A 23,761-nucleotide genomic window follows, 5' to 3' on the forward strand; every position below is an offset into this window, starting at 1 on the left:
TCTCGCGTGCACGATAAATAAAATCTTTGATGTTTGGGTTAAAACCTTTTTGACGATTTGGTCTGATTTGGCTGCGTACAAAAATTAGGGTGTGACACCTTTTGGATAAACGGTTCCATGGGAGCTTGCACAATGACGTCACTTTTTATCTCCTCTTTTCCTCCTTCGGTGTCGGGCCCATACCAAAGTATACATAGCCCTCAAAATAGATCAATTTTGACGTTGTGATATTTGTTAATGAACCCCTAAAGATTGAAATTTAAGGCTTTTTACGGCATCATCAGCATCGGCAGCCATGTTGGATATGTGGCTTGGAATTACAAAGTGATAATTTTCAGCCACGAAAGCGAATTTTCGTATGAAAAATTATCATCCTATATGCTCACTCGCAGAGATTGCGATGATACTTTTTGCGTTAATGCAGAATTACCAGTTTTTTATCACTTCAAAAACGCGAGGCAAACAATCATTGAAAAGCAAAAAGTCAATGATTCGTTTGAATGCTCAGTGATGCATCATGACATCTAGATTGACTGATAAATCGATTACAGCCTGGATTTGCTAGCGTTGGTTGGGTCACGATTGCGCCCCGATTAGCGAATCGTGTTCGTTCGTTGGGGCAACTGACAACTGATCTAGACACACGCAAGTTCCGAAAAATGTGTCACGAAACACTCACATACTCTTGCACCAACATTCTGTATATAGAAGGTGCGATGCGACGGCGGTCAGACGTCAAACTCTTTTTGACATTGAATTTGACATTGACAGTGCTTTTTAGTTGCCCCAACCAGTGAATATTCAACCATCGAGACAACCCATCTAGCGAGCCCAGTGGGGACGTCAAGTCATGAAGAAGAAGAAGAAGAAGAAGAAGGAGAAGAAGAAGAAGAAGAAGAAGAAGAAGAAGAAGAAGAAGAAGGCCAATTGCCGGGGCTGCTAGTTAAATACTTCTGGTATTCGATTTGAATAGGTCGTATGTTTGCTGTGATTCCCGAGGTGATTCCTATGTTGATAAGACCTACAGTAGACGTTCGATAAGTGCAACATGTTTACGTTTCAGTTATCGAATGAAATTTGCTAACTGCAACGACTGACAACCGTCTAACAGTTGTCAATTGCTGTTGGACGCAGCCAAAATGCACTCAAGAACATCGCACTGCAGCTGTAGTGCATCTGAAAAACATCGCAACTCTGTTGACGTTTTGTTTTTGACAGGTAGCGGTCCGATAACTGCAAAATTGTTGCACTTAGCGGACTTGCAGTTAAAAAGTATTGCAGTTAAACCACAGAGAACAGACATTTAAGCTCGAACAAAAATACGTCGAAATCGTGTGTAAAGGATTTAAGTGTACCTTAACGCCACCAACGGAGACTGCCCCACATATAAAGTCGATTTGACCCCACGATGGCAGTGTTCATCTTTAAAATACACTAGCCCACAAAGCGACACGAGCGCCAAACGGCCAAAAACGGCGAGCACTGGAAACAAACTTGACAACACAACAATGCAAGTGATGGGACGCTAGCGCCACGCAACGGGAGCATAACCACATACTCTGATATGACCGTTACAGAGTTTTACACAAGGCAGAAAGCAAAGATAGACGTCTGTTCTCTGTGGTTAAACCACAGACAAACAGACGCATCACTTGGAACAAAATGCGATAAAAATCATCGTCACGCAAACATAAACGCCCAATACTAATTACGCTGTGGTACGCAAATCTACTGAGTAGATGGCGGTAGCGAGCAAACGTCAAACAGGAGCAAAAACAATGCGAGTGCCATGAGCGAGCAATTTACGAACTAAGGAATGTTTGAATTATCCGTTAAAAAGGGAAACGATGGGAAGTGAGTAGAGTGAGACGTCTGTTTGTCTGTGGTTAAACCGTTTGCACCGAGCCAACGTCTACTGTATTCAAATCGAAGGCCAGACTTGATCACTTTTTTTCTGGATTTTTTAGCAAAGTTCGGTAAAACCAAGGTAAAACGCAGTTGAAAGATGATAAAAATTAAGTTATTTTACCACTCTCATCTTGAAATTTGGTCGACTCAATTTCCGGCAACACTGTCTTAAATTTAAAGTTATTTTTAGAAAATGTTGCAAGTTTAGTCCACAGACAAACAGACGTAACACTCTGATGATTGCCATCGTACATCAATTTAACAGTCTATTTAAAAATGAGATAGTTGGCCAACTGGCCATCCGTGGCGCTCGCATCGTTTTTGCTCGAGATTGACGTTTGCCCACTTCCTCCATCTAGTTGATAGTCGGCCAAACTTAGTCCTTTTAGCATTGGGCGAACATGTCGCCGTGACTATGATGTGAATCAAAAAATGTTCGAAGTGTTACCACAGACAAACAGACATACTACTCAAATCGAAATCGTCGCACGATTTAACGGTCATTTTGAAAATAAAGTGTGGTTCGGACTGTGCTCGCATGTGTCATGGTGGCGCTGCTGTGCCAATATCCCCTCTGAAGTTTGAAGAGAAATGAACGCGACGCCGATCAATGTTTACATAAAATAACTCAATCATGAACCTTCATTCATGTTTCATGAATGGTTGACGCCAAGGGGGAGTCGTCATTTGCTAAATTGTTACATCGAGCCGAGGGAAACAACACCTGCAAATGAATGCTTCGGATTGAGCATTATAGAGGGTGGTAGTGAGATCCCTAACGATGTTTTTCTAACAAATTTCTTCTAAGTAATATGTCTGTTTGTCTGTGGTCTAAGTTTTCATCTCGGTTTTTATATAAATAATTTTGCTAAAATTTCACCCAAGATTTCACCCAAATCATGTTTAAAGTTTTTTTTGACCAATTGGCTTCTTTAGCGATGTTGAGATAACTCCATAATCTGAATCTGCATGCCAAACTGAGTCGAAATCCAAATTTTCATGAATTTTGGTGCCCGGGAACCTATTTAAAAATCAATTTGAAGTTTGTATGGGAGCGGTTTGGTGAATTAACCCTCGTCGCATTTTGTACTGGGCGGAGTTGTCAAGCAGTTGCCCAGGTGTTAAAAAGTGATTTAAAAAAATCTCTTAGAAATTGATTTTAGGTACCAAAATAAAGTTCTAAAAATCGGAAAAAAAATCATAGTGGATCAGGATGCATTGTGAATGCATTGAGAATGGATCAAGATGCATTGTGAATGAGACCTAGGTTTTTAAAATCGGACGAAAATTGGCTGGAGATATAGGCCAAAAATGTGACATGTTTTTGAGGGGGTGACCGGGATTGATTGATCGGGAGTGTATTTATAATTGAGTTCTCTGAATTTTTTGTTTACAAAGTTCTTACAAATTCTTAACACCGGGAATTTGAACGATTTGAACACAAAATTTGATTTAATCACTACCACACAGGCATTTGAATTGGTCAATACGACCTATTCAAATCGAACTTCATCGCAAACCATTTTTTTGTGCTTCTGAAAAAGTGAACGTAATTTGTGCACAACGCTTCCTAGAACGCAGCCAGCTTTGTTTTCTGATAAGAACCCAGCGCTGAAGTGCATCCGTCAGTACACCGACTAATGTTTGTATACGTTGTACCTGTGGCGTTGGACGGATTAATTGCAATAAATTAGCTCTTTTTTGATAGTTTTCGGCAAATAAACTAGTTTATTTTGTAGCGTAAAGTGTGTTACCTTTAAGGTAAGTAAATTCACGAGCAATAGCATTAAAAAATTGGAAAAATCCTGCACCAAAAGCTTTATGTAAACAAAGCGCCGGGCAAACCGGTCTTTGTGTCGATCGCCGAGCTGCGGTGTTCGTGTTTGTGCAATCCACCCTCCTAATCATTTTCGATTTCGTTTCACCTAATGACGTGTAGGCCGCCCGCCACCACTGCTGAACATCTTCAGCGGACTCGTCGTACTATCATCGCCAGAGTAGCAGAAGAAGATACGCGCTCAACCGGTACAGAAGGACGAACCTGTTGGCCTTGTCTCAGCTCTGCAGGTATGTTTGGGGTCTCCAATATTGCTGGAAGTGGGTTTCAACATTATTTACTTTTCTTCAGTGTACATTAGTTGGGGGAATTTTTGGATTGAAAAATAAGCAGTTACGTGTGTTGGAAGTGGAAAAAGCTGGATTAGTCATCGGACTGATAAAAAACAGTGCAAATAGCGGAAAGATGAGGGCCCTGATTCTGGTCGGTGGTTACGGGACGCGACTGCGTCCACTGACGCTAAGTACTCCGAAACCGTTGGTGGAATTCGCCAATAAGCCCATACTGTTGCACCAGATCGAAGCCCTTGTGGAAGCGGGAGTGACGGAGGTCATTCTGGCGGTTTCCTATCGAGCGGAACAGATGGAAGCCGAATTGCGTCAGAAGGTGGAAAAGTTGGGCGTCCGGTTGATCTTTTCGCACGAAACCGAACCCCTGGGAACGGCCGGGCCGCTAGCGTTGGCCAAAGAGATCTTATCGAAGAGCTCGGAACCATTTTACGTGCTTAATTCGGATGTGATTTGCGATTTCCCATTCAAAGAGCTGGAACAGTTCCACCGGAGGCACGGCAAAGAGGGGACAATCGTCGTTACCAAAGTCGAGGAACCGTCCAAGTACGGGGTGGTGCTGTACGCGGACAACGGATGCATCAAAAGCTTTATCGAAAAACCTCAGGAATTCGTCAGCAATAAAATTAACGCCGGATTGTACATATTGAATCCGTCGGTTTTGTCCCGGATCCAGCTGAAGCCGACCTCTATCGAGAAGGAGGTTTTCCCGATCATGTCCCGCGAGCAGGAACTGTACGCCTTCGAGTTGAACGGGTTCTGGATGGATATCGGGCAGCCAAGGGATTTCCTGACCGGGATGTGCCTGTACCTGAATTCTCTCCGGCAGCGCCATCCGGAGGCGCTGTACGATGGTCCGGCCGGCTATGTTGGCAATGTGCTGATCGATCCCAGTGCCAAAATCGGCGCCGGCTGTAGGATAGGACCAAACGTTACCATCGGACCGGATGTGGTCGTAGAGGACGGCGTTTGTATCAAACGGTGTACCATCCTGCGGGGGGCCGTCATCCGGTCACATTCCTGGCTGGACAGCTGCATCATCGGGTGGCGTTGCATGGTGGGTCGGTGGGTTCGACTGGAGGGAACCACCGTGCTGGGCGAGGACGTCATCGTGCAGGATGAGATCTACATCAACGGAGGCCAGGTGCTGCCCCACAAGAGCATAGCCCTCAGCGTGCCGGAACCGCAGATCATCATGTAGGGGAACCACTCGTCTCCACCCGAACCCCAGCTAGGTACGCCGCCCAAAGCCATAGGTATGATGATGATGACGACAACTGCGAACCGGCTTATGCCGGAATCGAATAATGCGGAGACGGAAATAATCGGAAAGCTCGTTGAAATTTAGTGAATATCGTGATTACAATAAGCCGTTTATGTTTTCCGCTAGACTATGATGTATTTGACTGTTTTTGAAGATCGGGTTGCATTTCTCTTGCATCGAAATTTTTATGTAAGAAAACCTGATTCTACAATCATTGGATGTTTTAATTGGAATAGTTTTATTTTTCAAACCAGAAATTTTATGTTTTGCATTCCAGCTCTAAGTTAATAAATGTTTCTCTTAAAATACCATTTCAAAAAGTTCCAACGAAGCGTAGAGATATATTACATCCAATTTAATCCACTTCGTGGGCGTAGGCAGAGGTCAACAGGGTGGCCATGCATTGGATCGATCTGACCGTGCAAAAAGTTCTGACTTCTGAGTTCAATCCATGTCTCATCTGTTTCCTCCTACTTTGTATCTTTCTAGCTTTCTACCTAATTTTTACTCTTATATTATATCACGCCTTCAAGGTATGTATTTTGTTGGAAACAGTCCGGCTTAGAATAGCACTAGGATTACCAGTTCCGGTGATAAGAGTCCACTTAACAGGGTAATCCAAATTCAAAGTGTTAAGCGACCCTTGTCGAGGAATGAATGATCGAGGAAGTAAAAAAGGCTCGATCGTTGACAAGGCCTGTGGGGTACCTGAGCACATCTCACAGTAAGCTTTCCCTTACCACGTTAATGCAAAACTCTGGCGTCATGGACCTCTTTTTCCGTATTACTCGATATATTATAAAATTTGCTTGAACGATACATTAAGTACAGTTGGAAGTAGTAGTGACGAGGTTAACCCCTTTGCAAGAAGTTCAGTAGGTCGGCTCCAGAGGCACGTTCTCCTCCTTTTGTAGAAATTTGTGCCATCTAGAAGTTGGTGAGCTAGATCTCCTTTAAAGAGAGCGGAGACATGACAGGAGGTAGTTGCGCGTAAAGGGTGAATCCGGAAGGCTTCCAATGATATCTGTATTCTTTTATTTATTTTTTATTTTATTTATTTTAAACAATAATTGTTTAAACAATTATTATTTCATACATTAAATACAGAGTAGAGATACACAGAATTGATTTACAGCTACGAAATGAACAACAACTTTAAAGTAACATAAACACAGTTTTTTTAGACTAAAGACGTATTCTTGGAAAAAGCGAGAAAAAACCAAGTAAGTAAAGTAATTATAATATCACAGTGGTTTGTTTAGGTGGCTAAAATGCCTTCGATCAACGGATTGACGGACAGTTGGCAGCTAAGCAGGAACTTCCCACCGATGCGGTTGACGACCCTAATAGAAAAATATGATACAACGTGCTTAACAACCCTTTCAGACTATCATCTTGATCGTACACGAAATGATACAATCTTTCACCTAATCGTCAATGTATAATACATTTTTATTAGGGGAACTCATCCAAGGTTTCCATGTTTGCAATGTCGTGAAGCTCGTCAGTGGGATACCAAGGGTTAAGGTTAAGCATCATTTTAAGCAATTTATTTTGCTTTATCTGCAAACGCCTCCTATGCTGCCGTGAATCGCATATCAGTCCCATTTGCATAGTATGTGCTCTAAATTGTATGAGTCGCTGCTGTATGGTGCCTCATCAAAAGTATGAGTCGCACTAATGGAAAACATTTGTTTACCCCCATTGCAAAAATCCATGTCCCGGACACATAGAAGGAATGAAGATTTTTTCCCAGTTTACTATCTGGAAAATCGGGAATCCTCAGGGAACTTTATTTTACAGGGAAAAACCTGGAATACTCAGAGAATATTGTAAATACTCAGCGAAATTTCGTACCGATAAAAAAATAAATAAAAGTAGTGAGTCGTATGAAAAAAGTCCACAGGGTTGTTTACTACATCATGGATATAAATAAAAAAATTAAGATTATGAATACACTAACACTATTCTTCTAGAAAATCGTCTACAACAACTCTTGAAGAAGTTATTCCTGGGATTTCTACTAAAGCTCCTCCAAGAATTTTAAGGAGTTTTCACTAATTTTCTGCAGGAAAGCCTTCCGGGCTTTCTTCCGCAGTTTCTAATGTGATTTCTTTAAGAAATTTACGTTAGCTTTCTTCTAGAGTTTCTCCTTGGGTTTCTACAGAAGTTTCAGCTGGTATATTTCCACGTGATTTCTTTCGAGGTTTCTCTCAGAGTTTCTCCCGGGACTTCTCTCAAAAGATTCTTTTCGGTGTTGATCCTGGGATATCTCTCAGAGTTTTTCAGAATTTATCCTGGACATTCCCCTAAGATTTTTTGGAGAGTTACTGCTGATATTTCTCATGGGGTCCGTCCCTTGATTTTTGGATATTTTTCTAGGCCATTCCTTGTAGTTGATTATCTAATTTCTTGCAGTGATCAGATCACCCTACGATTGTATTGCTGGTTTTTTTGGGATTTCTTTAAAAATTTCTTCCTCTGAATTCTTGCGGGATTTTTTCATGGAGTTTTTCTTGGAATGTCTTCTGGGATAATTTACGAGATTTCCTGTAAGCAATTCCAGAAGAAACATCTGAAGGAGTCACGGTCAAATTTTGCGAAAATCTCCGCAAGGAATTATTGGAGAAATCTCGAGAAGAACATCGGAAGAAATCCTGAATGGAATTGGGAAATCTAAGAAAAAAGTTCTGGGACTAATCCCAGGAGGAAATATTAGGGAAATTTAAGGAGGAACTCTGAAAACCTCCAAAAGGAATCACGGGTGAAACTACGTTGCTTCATCCTGCAGGGAAATTTATTTATTTATTTATTTATTTATTTGAAATCATGTAACGTAAGGATATCTCCTTCTAAAATGTTACACTGTGGTGGAACTAAGCTATCTGACAATCTACACCTAATCTAAAGTTTCTGAATTGACTTTAAACTTCTTTTTTATTATTATAGTTTTTTTTATTGCATGTGTTCGAGCTCCCCCAACAGACCCCTTTTGAAGCTATTCAAACTAGTTGATGGTTTGAGATTGGATGACAAACGATTCCAAAGTGATATCTCTCGTGAACAACGAATCTCCATATTAAGACGTAGAATGCTGAGGTACAATCATACTCATAGTTCTAGTATTTCGAAAAAAATGCAGTTTGTTGTATAAATAAGGTGGCTTTTCGTCTTAACAATCTTAAATATTTGTAAGCATGTTCTGAAGGCATAAAATTTTGAAATGGAACATCCTATCAACGCTTCATGGAATTGAGAGACACTGGAGTATCTCGATAAGTTATACACATATCGAATGCAAGAACTCAGTGCAACCCTCAGCTTATTGAGCGATGCAGCAGAAGCATTACTGTAAACGAACTCACCGTACATAAGATGAGGAAGTATCAGAGACTTGAAGAGTTTAATTTTCATTGCAGGTTGGAAGCGTTTGCTCACCATGTTCAGCCGTTTTAGTGAACCGTATATTTTTCCACATTGGACATTGATAAAAGTATCCCATGACAAATTGGATGTAAAAATAAACCCCAAATTATCAAATTTTTCAAAAAATTCAACTCTTTGACCATCAAAAACAAGTACTGGTGCTTGAGGAGGATTTCTGTGCTTCGATATTAACGTCTCAGATATTAACATGGCTTTAGTTTTGGATGGGTTAACGGTCAACAAGTTATTCTTCGACCACTGCAGGATACAATTCAAATCATAATTTATTTTCCTGGCAATATCGGTCATTTTGAACTCACCAGAATTACAAAAATAGATTTGTACATCGTCAGCAAACATGGACTGAACAAAAGCATAGTGAATTAGGAAGATCATTAATAAATAAAGAGAATAAAAGAGGTCCTAATACAGAGCCCTGGGGAACCCCAGAATTAATGTGACTGAACAACGATACAACATCGTTGTAGAAAACAGCCTGATGTCTATTGCTCAGATAAGATTTGATCAAACTAGCCGCTGACTGGGAAAAACTGAATTTATTCACCAATTTCCTTACCAATTTAGCATGTGATACTCGATTGAATGCTTTGGCAAAGTCGATCAACAGTAGTATAGCTATGCCTCTCTTGTCAATCGCCAGTACTAATACTGCTTTAGCTAAGGTACATGATGACGTAATGTACCTTAGCTAAAGCAGTATTAGTACTGAATAACAAGTTTTTCAGAGACTTTAGAGAGTGCACTGAGAATGCTAATAGGGCGTAGGTTGTCAATTGATGAACAGTTGGCTTTCTTCTTGATAGGAATTATCTTTGCATTCTTCCAAATTCACGAGAAATATCTGAAAACTATCTCTGGATGAAATCCCTGGAAGAACTTCTGCACAAATCCGAGAGAAACTGTTGGAAATCCACTCTGAAAACACTAGGAGAGGTTCCTGGAGGAACTTTGGAAAAATTTTAGAAGGTTCTCCGGGAGGAATCCTGCAAGAAACTCTAGAAGAAAGTTTGGGGGGTACATACTCTAGCAGAGACCCCGTAAAATCAATCTCGAAAAATCTAAATCGTGAAAAATCTCGGAAGGAGCTATTTATGGAAGCAAATACGTAAAAACCTCTGGAAAACTGGAGAAAGCCAAAACAGAAAAACCTTTGAAAATTTAAAGGAGAAACTCTGATTTGAAGTAAGAGTCATGGGTAGGTTTTTTTTTTGAGACATTCTTAAGCTGATTTCCCCAGAAAGTTCTCAAATGATTCCGCTTGTAATGTTGATTTTCTCTCCAGGATTTCACTAAATGGTTTGGGAAACTCTAATTATGGCTTTTTAGGCAATGATTAGTCTGTGATTTCTCAATGTGTTTCTCTGTGATTTCGGCTCCGAGAGCTCCAGCAATGCATGCGGAGATTCGTGCATTTCCTGAGAGAATTTGTTGGAGAATATCTTTTTGAATTCTTTTGAGAATATCTGCAGGATTTTTTTCTGGATCTTTCCCGATATTTTCACAAGGAAAGTCACCCAAATTTCTTCGAGGAAAATCTCCGAAAATTGATTTTGGAACTATTACAAAGATTAGTCAAGGAATCTCTCCAAAGATTCATCAATAGATTCATCCAGGATTCCAATGATACTTCAACAAATTTCTTCAAAAATCCCTCTAAACATTTCTACATGCATTTCTCCAGAGATAATTGAGAGATAATCCGATATATAATGAACTTTCAGTGATTCCCTATAGGACTACTCATGAATATTTATTGTATTTATTCCTGGGATCCTTTTTAGATTATTTTTAGAGTCTTCAAAGCTCTTTCAGGGAATTCGGAATCTTCCAGGAATAGTGCTGTTTATTTCTCCATAAATTCTCCCTAAGTTAGGGTTCATAAATCAGTGTAGAAATTGCTCTATTGCACAACAGTAATTTCAATTATGCCTTCAGGATATATCCGGAAGAGTTCCTGGAAGAATAGCCGAGGAACTGCTTGAGAAGTTCACGAGGAGCTCCTAGAGGAATTTCCGATTAACTCCTGAAGGAAATTCTGAGAAATTCCTGAATGAATTTCCAAGGAACTCCTGGAAGAATTTCAGCAGAACTTCTGGATAAATTTACAAAGAAGTTCCAAGGAATTTGTCAAATGACTTCTGAAAGGTTCCCGGAGAACTTCTGGGTGAGTTCCCGATAAATTCCTGTAGGGATTCCCAAGGAACTCTTTGTGGAATTCCTGAGGAATACTCGTGAAACTCCTCCTGCATGAATTCCCAAGGAAGTCATAAAAGAATTCCCGAAGAAGTCCTGGAGGAATCCCAGCAGAACGCCTGGTTAAATTTTCCGAGGAACTCCTGAAGAAATTCCCGAAAATTTCCTGGAGGAATCCCCAAGGAACTCTTGGTGGATTCCCCGAGGCACTCTTGGTGGAATTCATGAGAAACTCCTGGATGAATTCCCAAAGAACTTCTATATGAACTCCTGTGGAAATCACGGGGATGTCCCAATGAAAATTCTAAGGGACTCCAGGAGGTATTCCCCGGAAAACTTCTGGGCAAATTCCAGAGGAAGTCCTGGAAGATTTCCCGAGGAACTTTTTGATGAATTCCTGAAGAATGATGATAAGCAATCGCACAAGCACGTACAAGGCAGCCATCAGGTGAGCAGTAGGAGCACCAAGTGGCGCTCGAAAGGCCTGGAAGCATCATGGAAAGCTAGAAAGGATGGTCCTGAAAAGGCCGGCCTGTCCCAGATCGAAGAGAAGAGGAGGTTGTCGCCATTGGTAGGTCTTCAGCTAGCACGGGTTAGGACAGTAAGAAAAGAAAGAAAACAGGGAACAGAAGAAAAACAGAGGAATAGAAGCGCAGAAGGTGAGCTCGTGCGAAGCTCGTGGATCTCCGACGAACGCAGTATTAGTCGTACAGGCGGAATGATTCTCGAGCTCAAATACAACGAAACGTTCGGCTACGGCAAGACCCGGTAGGGACACTGGTGCCCTTAGTACAGCTACCTGTGGCGGAAAGTAGGTAAGCTCAAGCTGGGCTGTTCGGTATGTCCGTTGGATATACACGAGCTATCGGAGGTTTGCTTCAGGCCCTGACAGAAGCAAGCTTTGTAGGTGATGTGGGGATGAAGGCCATAAGGCACAAGGCTGCACGAACCCTCTCAAGTGCTTAATTTGTTCCGGAAAATCCGAGAACTGGGAGTACCGGACGGGAGGCCTAAGGTACCCGGCCTTCAGAAGTACTACAGTTGACAAGTCATAGTACAGGTAACGCAGTTGAACTTGGCAGCCCAGCAACTGTTTACGAATAACGTAAAATGTTTGAACTGTCGTTCAGAATATCGACCTTTTTCATAGAAATATTTTCTCTAAAGACAACAATAGTCGATCTAGACATCTCGATGAACCAGAGGTTTTTTTTCGCGTATATTTTGATTCATTCATTCATTTATTTAGAAAAAGAGAGGGACATTATTATGACAATAAAACTAAATCAACAATTCTTCACCAAAACACTCGGTTCGTGGCTACAGTCCTGACTGCGTTCCCATCTTGCACTCTGTCCTCCAGGTCTTCTTGTACCATCCAAAACTCTTGCGAACATAAGCTTTGCTGGGTTGTTGTCCGGCATTCTCACAACATGCTTCGCCCATTGTATCCTTCCAGCTTTTGCCACCTTCCGGTTCCGGATGCCAGGTTTGCCGTGGAGTGTCGCAAGCTCGTGGTTATCCTTCGTCGCTACTTACAATTGTCCTGCTCAGATTCTTTTCTGAAGTTTATGCAGATTTGTATGCAGGGATTAATTCTATTGGTTGCTGCTTATCCTTACATTTCTACAGAAGCTCCTACAGAAATATCCTTAAAAAATAGTGGAATCTCCCCAAAGAATCCTAAGAGAGTTTACTTGGGATTGTTTTTTTTTTTCATCTCATCTAACCAGACGAAGAAGTGCTAGGTACCACTTCCCACAGGTCCTTCAAGGTGTATCCTTCCTTGATGCTTTCCATGGCAAAGCCCAGTTCCTTGCAGTAGAACGGCTTCCGCCGTCGACTGCCCGGATCCGATTCGGCCAGATAGGCCGTGAATTTGCTGTTAATTTCCGTCCCTGCCTTGGTGTCTAGTTCTTCAATATCATCGATCGATTCCGTTGGCGGTCGAGCTACGTCCGGCTTCTGCTCGTAGAACACCCCAAAGATGGGCGTCTCGGTGTAGACGCTGTGAAGCGACAGCAACTCCTTGTAGACGTCCGAAAGTTTGTCCTGTGGATCTATGCGGAATCCCAGCACGTAAGATCCGGCCGTTTCCAACGTTTGAATGACCAGAGCGGGCCCGTATTTGGACTCACGGATGCGAATGTTGGAAATTTGCATGTAGGGTAGCGAGATGTTGAAGCTGTTGTTCATCTCGGCAAACCACACCAGGCGAACATTGGTCAGAATGAAGATTCCCAGGTTGCCTTGATCGCTGGACAGGTTCCAGACTCCGCTGATTGTGTTGAAGACCTGCTCCTGGAGCAGGACGTTCAGCTGTCCACTGTTGACGATTGCCGAGCGAAGTTTGAGCTCGCGGTAGAGAAACGATGCTTGATACAAGCGGTAGATGTCGAAAATCGCCGAAAAATGCTTGGTATTGTTCACGGTAAGGTTGGTGAAGATGAACTCAAATCTGGAGTTGTTTCCCACGCTGAGTATGTGTAAGGCCTGCGTTGTCCCTCGTACCTTGGAGACCACCGTTTTGGTGTTCATCGTGAGCACGCAGGTGAACCCTATCGAAAGACTGAACCGATTGGACGTGACGGAATACCAAATAATGCGCAGATTGGTAACTAGCAGCCTTCCACGATCGCCAAGATTGCCCTTGGTATCCTCTATGGAGTCCAGTATTTCAAGTGGCTGCTCACCACTGCGGATAGTTTTGCAACTGGTGGGAAAAGTGAAAAAATACAAACACAGGTCACGAATACAGGTTGACTACGGTTGTTATTGATGACTTTACATATTGGTTATGTCGAATTTGATCTCACGATCTTCCCAGACCGGTTTTTGATTCATTTTTGATATTTTAGAAAAACACGAACAGGTCTAGCAATGTAAGTAAATAGCACTTTTATTATCTATTGTTGCACACATTTGTTGTCCACGGCGACGACCGTTGGAGAATCGATCGTGGTCATGCGCGTTGATGATTTTCCGACAGGTTGTTTTATGATTTTAACCGTACAAGACCAAATTCTTGGAAGCATTTTTGTTGTAAAAATCACTGAAAACATTCAAGGCTGTTTTCAGTGATTTGTTTTAAAACAAAAAAAAAACAAAGTTGATGAAAACACATATCTTAGATTAGGTAAAATTTATATGAAGAGAAAAAAGATAGAATTTCCAATTGAAATTGTTCATAATATGTTTAAAACAATTGATGACAAATTATATCAGAAATATAAATTTACCTGTGCGATCATATTTTTCATTAAGTATTATTGCCGAGAATTGTGAGAATAATTCGAAGACGTAGTTGCTCCACTTCTTTCTAAAAGTGCGACCAGCAACTATTCTGAAATTATTTGCATAGTTAGCGTTAAATTTTAATGCAATAAATCATTTTCTGTTCGCTCCTCTAACTAATCAGTCGAGTTTACTTCGCTGTCAGGTTATGGACCGTAATATACGAGTAACCATAGAAACGATCAATCAAGTTGGAGGTAATGCCAATGCAGAACCCGTAGCTTCCGGGAAGGTAAGCCCAGCTCCCTGGGTTAGTGGGTTGGTGTCAGGCCCTGCGAGCCAGGCGTAAAAAAGACTAGCACAGGAAAATCAACAAGAGATGAATGCGAACCGATACCAATGGCGACGACCACAGCGACGAAAAGGGACTTGCGATTGGAAGCTCGGTACGTGGAACTGCAGATCTCCCAACTTCATCGAGAGCACCCGCATACTCGCCGATATACTGAAGGACCGCGGGTTCCAAATCGTAGCACTGCAGGGGGTGTGTTGGACAGGATCTATGGTGCGAACGTTTAGAGGTAATCATACCATCTACCAGAGTTGCGACAACACACGTTTTGGCGATGGCACAAATGTCCCAAATGGAGGATAACGTGCCTCTCGAGCCGGCCTTCTGATACCTGAGTACGACCGCTGCCCAAACCACGACGTCAAAATCATCATAGGGGATCTAAACGCTCAGGTAGGCCAGGAGGAGGAATTCAGACCGACGATTGGAAAGTTCAGCGCTCACCAGCTGACGAACGAAAATGGCCTACGCCTCATCGATTTCGCCGCCTCCAAGAACATGGCCATTCGTAGCACCTTTTCCCAGCACAGCCTCCCGTATCGTTACACCTGGGCCCTGTAGCATAATCGGGCTAATAATATTAGCTACAAGTTATAAGTTACAAGTACTAATATTATAAGTGCTAATAATTTGTGTTGCATAAAGGCTCAATTTTCCACTAATATTATTAGCACTTGTAATATGGACTTATCCACCGATGAACCGAATTCATCGCGGTCCGAGAATTTTGACACTAGAGCGGGGCCGTTCCAATCAGAATTGGACGATTCTGATTGGAACAGACCCCGCTCTAGTGTCAAAATTCTCGGACCGCGATGAATTTGGTTCATCGGTGGATAAGTCCATGGACTTATCCACCGATGAACCGAATTCATCGCGGTCCGAGAATTTTGACAATAGAGCGGGGCCGTTCCAATCAGAATTGGACGATTCTGATTGGAACAGACCCCGCTCTAGTGTCAAAATTCTAGGACCGCGATGAATTTGGTTCATCGGTGGATAAGTCCATAGTGTCAAAATTCTCGGACCGCGATGAATTCGGTTCATCGGTGGATAAGTCCATTGATTCCAAAGATTTAATAGCACTGGTTGAAAAACAATGTATAAAGATTTAGCAACATGTATTAAGCTTCTTGTTAAAATCCGAAGCGATCTGGGATGCAAAAATTGAGCTTTTACCTACTTTTATATGTCGCAACTCGATTCGAGTTAGTATATGTATATTGTAGCCCTTGATTAGCTTAATGATGCGCAATACAGGCAAATGATTCAAATTTATTTCGCATCTGCAACTTTACCTGTGCTTATGCGGTGACCATAATATATAACTTTACCAAGAACCTCCAATCAAAGATGGGTATTGTAGAAATTTTGGAGAACTTGAGAGACTCAGCAGAAATTATATTTTGGATGCAAAGTGTACATCAAAGCAAGTTTCTCTTCAATGAGTTTCGAATACATCCCAGGTAACCAATAAGCATTTAAATAAGCTGTCATCATCATTTATTTGTTCAACATCATTAAGACAAGACATAATCAACAATGGACTTATCCACCGATGAACCGAATTCATCGTGGTCCGAGAATTTTGACACTAGAGCGGGGCCGTTTCCAATCAGAATTGGACGATTCTGATTGGAACAGACCCCGCTCTAGTGTTCTCGGACCGCGATGAATTCGGTTCATCGGTGGATAAGTCCATAGTACGCCACAATGGACTTATCCACCGATGAACCAAATTCATCGCGGTCCGAGAATTTTGACACTAGAGCGGGGTCTGTTCCAATCAGAATCGTCCAATTCTGATTGGAACGGCCCCGCTCTAGTGTCAAAATTCTCGGACCGCGATGAATTCGGTTCATCGGTGGATAAATCCATACTCGGTTTGTGGCTGCCGCTCTCCATCCTCGGTCGCGCCCAATGCTCGCCAAGTCACGCTCCACCTGGTCCGCCCATCGTGCTCTCTGCGCTCCACGCCTTCTTGTGCTAACCGGATCCGTTGCAAACACCAGCTTTGCAGGGTTGTTGTCCGGCATTCTTGCAACATGCCCTGCCCAACGTATCCTTCCGGCTTTGGCCACCTTCTGGATGCTGGGTTCGCCGTAAAGTGCAGCGAGCTCGTGGTTCATTCTTCTCCGCCATAAGCTGTATTTCAGTTATAAAACTGCATTATATCTGCTTGCTGCTGTATCATAGCAGTTCGATTGCTGAATTGCTCTGAATTAGCAATTCAAATGCTGCTGAAAATCTGACAGCTGTTGTGTAGCATTTCAAATGCACGATATTTTTTGGTTAACAAGCATCCTAACTGCTACTTTATTGCCATAAAACTGCTAAGAGAGATGAGCGATGCTAAAACTGTGACACATTTCAACTTTTAAATTCATGTGCTACGACTATAGGATCCATTACCATTCAGATGTCCTATCATTTACTGGTAGCAACGAAGTAAATCAATGAGAGAACAAATGTTTTCCAAATAAATCGCATGGAATAGGAAACCAATTATGCCATCGTGTATTATGTGGATGGTTTAATTATCAGCACTTGTCCGAGTCGTTGTCCGGACACAGCAAAATAACTGCCGATGTGGTACTCAAGCGTTTAATAGATCAAAAAATCAACGCACATTATCTGATCATTTATAGCTCATCCTGTAGCGCGGCTCAGCATCATCATCTGCCAGAGGATTGTGAGATCGAATCCCAATTTCAGCGGGAACAGCAAAAAACAACTGCAAAAATAAGCAACAGCCCCAAAGTCGCACAGGAAAGTGTGAGTAAAAATAGAAAGGGAAGAATATGAAGCGACTGAAATGCGCAGGCGAAATATTTTTGTTTATGTTCGATTTTTTGGGGATAGGAAAGATAAGCATTTAATCAGCCGTATATTGGGCCAAAACTTGCATTTAATTAGCACTTATGGCGCATATACGACATATAAGCATTTAATGACCTGCAGTAAAGGCGCATATAGTGCTAAATAAATGCAATTTTACTGCTTATTGGTTACCTGGGATATTGTCAAATTTAATCGTCGAAAACTGGAATTAAGGTTGACATGTTAGATAAATAATATCTTTTGAGTTCATCAAAATAACAAATCGATATATTCAAAACTAAATATGACTTCTGCAATACTTTAAATCTAACTTGTAAACTATTTTACAAGACCTTTGAGACTTGTAATCGAAAGTACAAGTCATAGCTAATATTTATACTTGTAGTTTGTTTATGCAACATACACTTGTAAATTCTACTAATAATATTAGTCCAACCGACTTGTAGTATTGGACTTGTAACTTGTACTTGTAGTATTTTTATGCAACAGAAAATTTCAAGTTACCAGCTACAAGACTAATATTATTAGTAAAATTTTCATTATGCTACAGGCCCCAGCAGTAGCATTCTCTCTCTCCCGACTTAGGGAACAGCGGAATCGGTCGGACATTGTCCCGTAGATGGGGTACATCGTGCCCAAAACCGGTCGGCGTTAAGGTAATTTTTTGATCATTTTGAGTATTGTAAGAACCATATGTGTCGTGTCTTATCTCGCGTCGCGTTTCGTGATTGAAGATCCACCTACACTCAGGCAAATAAACCTAAGATTATCATTGTAGTGTCTACCTAATGGTTGTGTGCATAGGATATCTACCTACATGAAATACTATTCATTACAGTACCTAAATGTCTAGGTATGATTCATTATGTCTACCTAAGGTAGTATAAATACGTGTGGTCATTGGACCACACAGCAGAGACTGCACAATCCTTGGACTTGTAAACATCTTTAATATTCTTCTTATGAAGGATATAAAAGAAATTACACGTTCCTTGATCCTCGTCGCCACTTTTATATCCTTCAAAAGAAGAATATTAAAGATGTTTACAAGTCCAAGGATTGTGCAGTCTCTGCTGTGTGGTCCAATGACCACACGTATTTATACTACCTTAGGTAGACATAATGAATCATACCTAGACATTTAGGTACTGTAATGAATAGTATTTCATGTAGGTAGATATCCTATGCACACAACCATTAGGTAGACACTACAATCATAAGGTCTAACTTATGAAATGGCCTTTAAACAATTCATAACGGCTAGAACGATTTTCATAAGGTCGGTCTATGACGCAGAATCGACTCACAGTTTGGCTTTTATACACATTTAGCAACACGATATTCTCAAGCGTCGATAGCCGCGTGGGTTGCGCACGAGCTCAGTGATCTCGACGTTCATGGATCGATTCTAGTCTGCATCATTTTGTGATTTTTCTGCTCTTTTCATAAGTTTATCTTATGTAATTAGGTCATAATAAGCATGTTCAATTTTCATAAGGTATTCGTATGGCATCCATACTTTACAGTTATGGCTAAATTTCATAAGGTATTTTGATGAAATTCGGTAGTTTACTGAGTGTACTGCGTAAATTGATGCGTTTGGAGTTGGAAGGTTGTTAGTCGGTGGAAGAGTACGTGAACGAGATATCGTCCACAAGCCACAATCGTATTCAAGCTAGACGACGAGTGGCTTTCGCTGATCCTGCTGATGAAACCCATCAAACCAAGGCAGTAACACCCCATGATCCCGGGGTTCGACTCGTCTGGATCCAATTAACGGCGGATGTAGCCAAGTCTAAGTTCCTGCAAAATGTGACTTGTAGAAGAGATGGAACACCTGGACATTCTGTATGTAACAGGCAAGCAACAAGAAGGAAAATGTACACTGCGTCAAATGCGAGAAGGTTTATTATTGTAGGAAATAATTTATAATGTTATTATAAAATAATGAGTAGATGATTTGCTTCTGTGCTCCGAGACATGTGCTCGTTGTTAGGGACAACAAGAAGAAACGGTCATAGTAGTCGGGAACCATCTAGGAAGGGAGAATAGCCTTAGACGTGATGATATAAAGACGCTGTTTCAAAGCGCAAGTATGTAAATTGAAGAATTAGATTTTCTGTAATCATCTGGGGCCTGTAGCATAATGAAAATTTTACTAATAATATTAGTCTTGTAGCTTGTAACTTATAATTTTCTGTTGCATAAAAATACTACAAGTACAAGTTACAAGTCCAATACTACAAGTCTGTTGGACTAATATTATTAGTAGAATTTACAGGTGTATGTTGCATAAACAAACTACAAGTATAAAATATTAGCTATGACTTGTACTTTTGATTACAAGTCTCAAAGGTCTTGTAAAATAATTTACAAGTTAGATTTAAAGTATTGCAGAAGTCATATTTAGTTTTGAATATATCGATTTACCATTTTGATGAACTCAAAAGATATTATTTATCTAACATGTCAACCTTAATTCCAGTTTTCGACGATTAAATTTGGCAGTATGTATTCGAAATATAATTTCTGTTGAGTCTCTCCAAAACATAATTTCTGCTGAGTCTCTCAAGTTCTCCAAAGTTTCTACAATACCCATCTTTGATTGGAGGTTCTTGGTAAAGTTATATATTATGGTCACTGCATAAGCACAGGTAAAGTTGCAGATGCGAAATAAATTTGAATCAATTGCTTGTATTGCGCATCATTAAGGCTCAAATGAGAATCGCATATTATCCGAAACTGAAAAAGCACTTTTCTCCAGAATGACAAAAGAGCGAACAAAACCAGTGTGTCCGATTCTCATAATTGACTAAATAAACAATCGGACATTCTTGTTTTCTTTGATTTGTTGATCATTTTGGAAAAAAGGGCTTTTTTAGTTCTGGGATATTTGCCATTCTCAATGGAGCCTTAAGCTAATCAAGAGCTACAATATACATACACTAACACGAATCGAGTTGCGACATATAAAAGTAGGTAAAAGTTCAATTTTTGCATCCTAGATCACTTCGGATTTTACAAGAAGCATAATACATGTTGCTAAATCTTTATACATTGTTAAAATATTTCGTCAGAGCGGCCGAAAATTATCCAAACAGCACATGCTTTTCTTCATCTGTCGTATAAAGAATGCAAAACTTCGGATTAAATGAAGTTCTTTCCGGATGTTACGCGGAAAATGCAGAATATAAACAAAGATCAACTGCCATTTCAAAATAAAAGTGAACTGTCGGATGAATTTTGACAGGTAAATGAATCAAAACAACTTGTATTTTCATGATCACTAATATTACAAGTGCTAATAATATTAATGGAAAATTGAGCCTTTATGCAACACAAATTCTTAGCACTTGTAATATTAGTACTTGTAACTTGTAACTTGTAGCTAATATTATTAGCCCGATTATGCTACAGGGCCCTGATCGTGGCTTATTGAATCCAAGATTAAATCCTACTTTGGATTCGAGCTAAACCACAGAACAGATATGCATCTTCGAACAAACTTTAAGTTCTGAGGTGGGAGCCGTGAAATTGTCACTTGGAGTACTAGATGGGAATGCATTTCCATGGAGAAATAAAAAATCATCAAAGCGTGCTGTGCTGCCGTCCTATACTCACTGTACACAAAAGCTTGCCTTCTACCACCAGGTTCGCTAGTGTTCAGCAATCAAACGAGCAGTACTTTTCATGACGAAGATTCACCCCCGTGGCTAAACCCTACAATTATGTCGCATCGGATTGCTCACAGAAGTTGAAGGTCGATGAAAGCTCTGGTCGTCATTAGCAGGCGACGTTACTGGTACTATAAATGAAGCGTGAAGCTTACCGCCATGATTGTGGAAGATATGATCTCGACATCGCTAACGTTTGGTGTCTTCCACATCTCGCACTGAACCTCCGATCTGTGAGCGAGATTTGCAAGAAAAGGTATCGAGTCACCTTCAAAGCATGTAAAGTTGAGCACGAATCAACTGGCGATGTCATCGCGTCGGTCGTCGAAAGAGTTGGTTGGTCTGTAGTACAACTGAATCTTATTGAGTGACATAACCCTGTGGCAACTTGGACCTGTGATATCGATGGTTCGCGCATCCCAGGGAACATTTCCTTCCACTCCTCTGATAACTGCTCGCTTTCCCAGATTTTAATTATTAACCGGTGCAGACAGGTGTCCAACTTTCCCATGCTCATCTTGATGAGCTGCGATGCGATACTCACCTTATCAGTTGATGCATTTCCGCTAAATATAGTAGGTATAGCTGACTCACACACGAACAACTCTTCTACCACTGAAAAGCTGACAAAATTATAATTCAAACAAAACGCTTTTCAAACTGTGCTTTCGCCCTGAGCTTAGTATCAACGCAATTTCATTAGTTATATTATACAATCTATATTTCAACAATAAAATAAAACATACTGAGTTGTTTGATGTGTTCTGTTCCTGGATCCGATTTGTCTGAAGCGACCCCCGGTTCCACCAATCAATACCCAACACCCCCCGTATGTTTCTTGGTCTTAATCAGTGTACTGCTTTGGTCCTTCTCCCGCCGGGCCTGATATCGTGCCACGTTGTAATTGTAGAAGAAGTTCTTCCCATACTCAAAGGAGGCGATCATGATGGCGCAGGCCGGGGCCACCTTCACCAGCCGTGGCGTTAATCCGGCAAATAGCCCTTTAATGCCATTCCGAACGTAGATGTTGCGCATCGTCTCAAACGTTCCCGAGCTTTTCGGAGGATTTTTTCGCTTCTCTCCGTTCTCGGCATACAGGAACTTCTCGCCGAACTCGATCTGCTGGTGCGTTTTGACGACATCGAACGGAACCGTAATAAATGCGGCGACCCCACCAGATATGGCACCACCGACAAAACTGAATCCAAAGCTGGGCTGCGTGACGTTGAAGTGCTTCTTATACGTTTCGTATGTCGTCCAGTAGATGCCGCTGAATGGGACATCTCGCAAAATAGTCGGAAAGAAACCTTTCCACAGTCCCAGGATTCCTTGCATTTTAAGCATACTGCGAAAGCCTCGACCCACTTCTGTATAGCTAAGCTTCTCCGATTGCATCTTGGTACGAATCAACTCCAGTGGATTCACGATCGTCACGGCCATCACCCGGGCTGAAGCGCCGGCCACTAGTGGAAGCCAAAATGGAAGTTCCGTTGATTTGTCCCTGTTACGAAGATATACCTCCTTCAACCGCAACCGGAACTGCTCGTACGCCACAAAGTATATGACCGTGGTCGGCAGAGCTAGTACCAGCGTGGGACTCAAGCCGGACCACAGTGACTTGACGCCCTCGTGGTGACTGATTTTGACAAACGCGTCCACCGTTCCGGTGAAATGCAGCTTGGGCTTGGCGAACGTCGCTGTTCCATTGGGTCCACAAGGACACAAATGGTCCATCAGGCCATTGCAATAGAGGTAGCATTTATTAGACAACATCATCTTCTGCTGTGCTTGTAGCCGGGTCTTCACGACATCCAGTGGGGTCACTGAAAACAGATAACAACAAAATAAACATATGTTCCACTCGCTGAAATATTGATTATCCTCAAAACTTACTAAAAAGAGACGTCACTAGCGCTCCGCTGCAGGACGACAGGATCTGCTGGTACGGTCGGATCCGGAAACGGCTGTCATCCATGTCGACACCCGGCGCCGGTAGAAGAGATTCAGAACGGGAACCTGCGTCGGTCGTCATCGTTGTACTTGGCCCTAGCGCTTCGATAGATAAATTTCACCAAACTAACGTAAGACGCGAGCAAAACATTGGCCAACTTTGTGCACTAACAAACAATTTTTTTGACAGTCATTCTGAGTCTCTGTTTGAATACGAACTATACTTCCTGGTTGTTGGCGGAGAGGCTTTCACCCTGAGACTGGCGCTAGACTGACTGAAGAATGGTAAAAATTACAATCCCATAGATGGGACACCTTATCGCACGTCTCAGCTTATCACTGCACGGATGTACGTACGCGTAATATCACACTAGCACTAGCCTGCACGCCTGTAGGTACTAGCAATACTTGAATTTTGTTGCGCAGCCAGTCGGACCAAAATAGAAAAAAATTAATCCGCGTTTGACGGCAAAACAACCAAAAAGCAAAACACTTGCATCAGAACAAGCGGAGCAAAACAACAGTCGATGAAAAATTTTGTTAATCGATGAATCATTTTCCGGCTGTCGGCAAAAGAGCACAAAGCTTGTGCTCGAATCGATTTGTCACAGTGTTACGTAGGTATTAATTAAGCTGTTTAGTTGATTTTTGAGATGTGTGCAAACCACCAGAACTAGTGTGTACTAGACCGAATGTGAGCAAAAACAAGTTTCTGAAGGGCTCTCGCTTGAAGGCAAAACCACCGAACGAAATTATCTTGCAAAACGATTTTGA

The 23,761-nt window shown here is 41.5% G+C and overlaps 3 protein-coding genes across 3 annotated transcripts; 1 reads left to right on the plus strand and 2 right to left on the minus strand.

Annotated features, from left to right (window-relative positions):
* The first annotated feature begins 3,514 nt into the window (after positions 1 to 3,514).
* On the plus strand, positions 3,515 to 5,607 carry LOC109429505 (mannose-1-phosphate guanyltransferase beta). The gene is made up of 3 exons (XM_062856549.1): positions 3,515 to 3,669; positions 3,848 to 3,975; positions 4,037 to 5,607. The coding sequence occupies exon 3, from the start codon at positions 4,151 to 4,153 to the stop codon at positions 5,231 to 5,233; it is 1,083 nt and encodes a 360-aa protein (XP_062712533.1). The 5' UTR covers positions 3,515 to 3,669; positions 3,848 to 3,975; positions 4,037 to 4,150; the 3' UTR covers positions 5,234 to 5,607.
* Positions 5,608 to 11,782: 6,175 nt separating this feature from the next.
* On the minus strand, positions 11,783 to 13,981 carry LOC109429506 (Bardet-Biedl syndrome 5 protein homolog). Its single transcript, XM_019705477.3, has 2 exons — positions 13,725 to 13,981; positions 11,783 to 13,649 (listed from the first exon to the last, which is right to left on the minus strand). Exons 1-2 carry the CDS (start codon positions 13,778 to 13,780, stop codon positions 12,662 to 12,664), a joined length of 1,044 nt encoding a protein of 347 aa, XP_019561022.3. The 5' UTR covers positions 13,781 to 13,981; the 3' UTR covers positions 11,783 to 12,661.
* A 7,750-nt stretch (positions 13,982 to 21,731) lies between these two features.
* Positions 21,732 to 23,450, minus strand: LOC109429504 (probable mitochondrial glutathione transporter SLC25A40). The gene is made up of 2 exons (XM_019705475.3): positions 22,931 to 23,450; positions 21,732 to 22,860 (listed from the first exon to the last, which is right to left on the minus strand). Exons 1-2 carry the CDS (start codon positions 23,067 to 23,069, stop codon positions 21,848 to 21,850), a joined length of 1,152 nt encoding a protein of 383 aa, XP_019561020.3. The 5' UTR covers positions 23,070 to 23,450; the 3' UTR covers positions 21,732 to 21,847.
* Positions 23,451 to 23,761: the final 311 nt, after the last annotated feature.

The sequence above is a fragment of the Aedes albopictus genome, chromosome 3, assembly GCF_035046485.1.
Source record: "Aedes albopictus strain Foshan chromosome 3, AalbF5, whole genome shotgun sequence".
Taxonomy (NCBI): domain Eukaryota; kingdom Metazoa; phylum Arthropoda; class Insecta; order Diptera; family Culicidae; genus Aedes; species Aedes albopictus.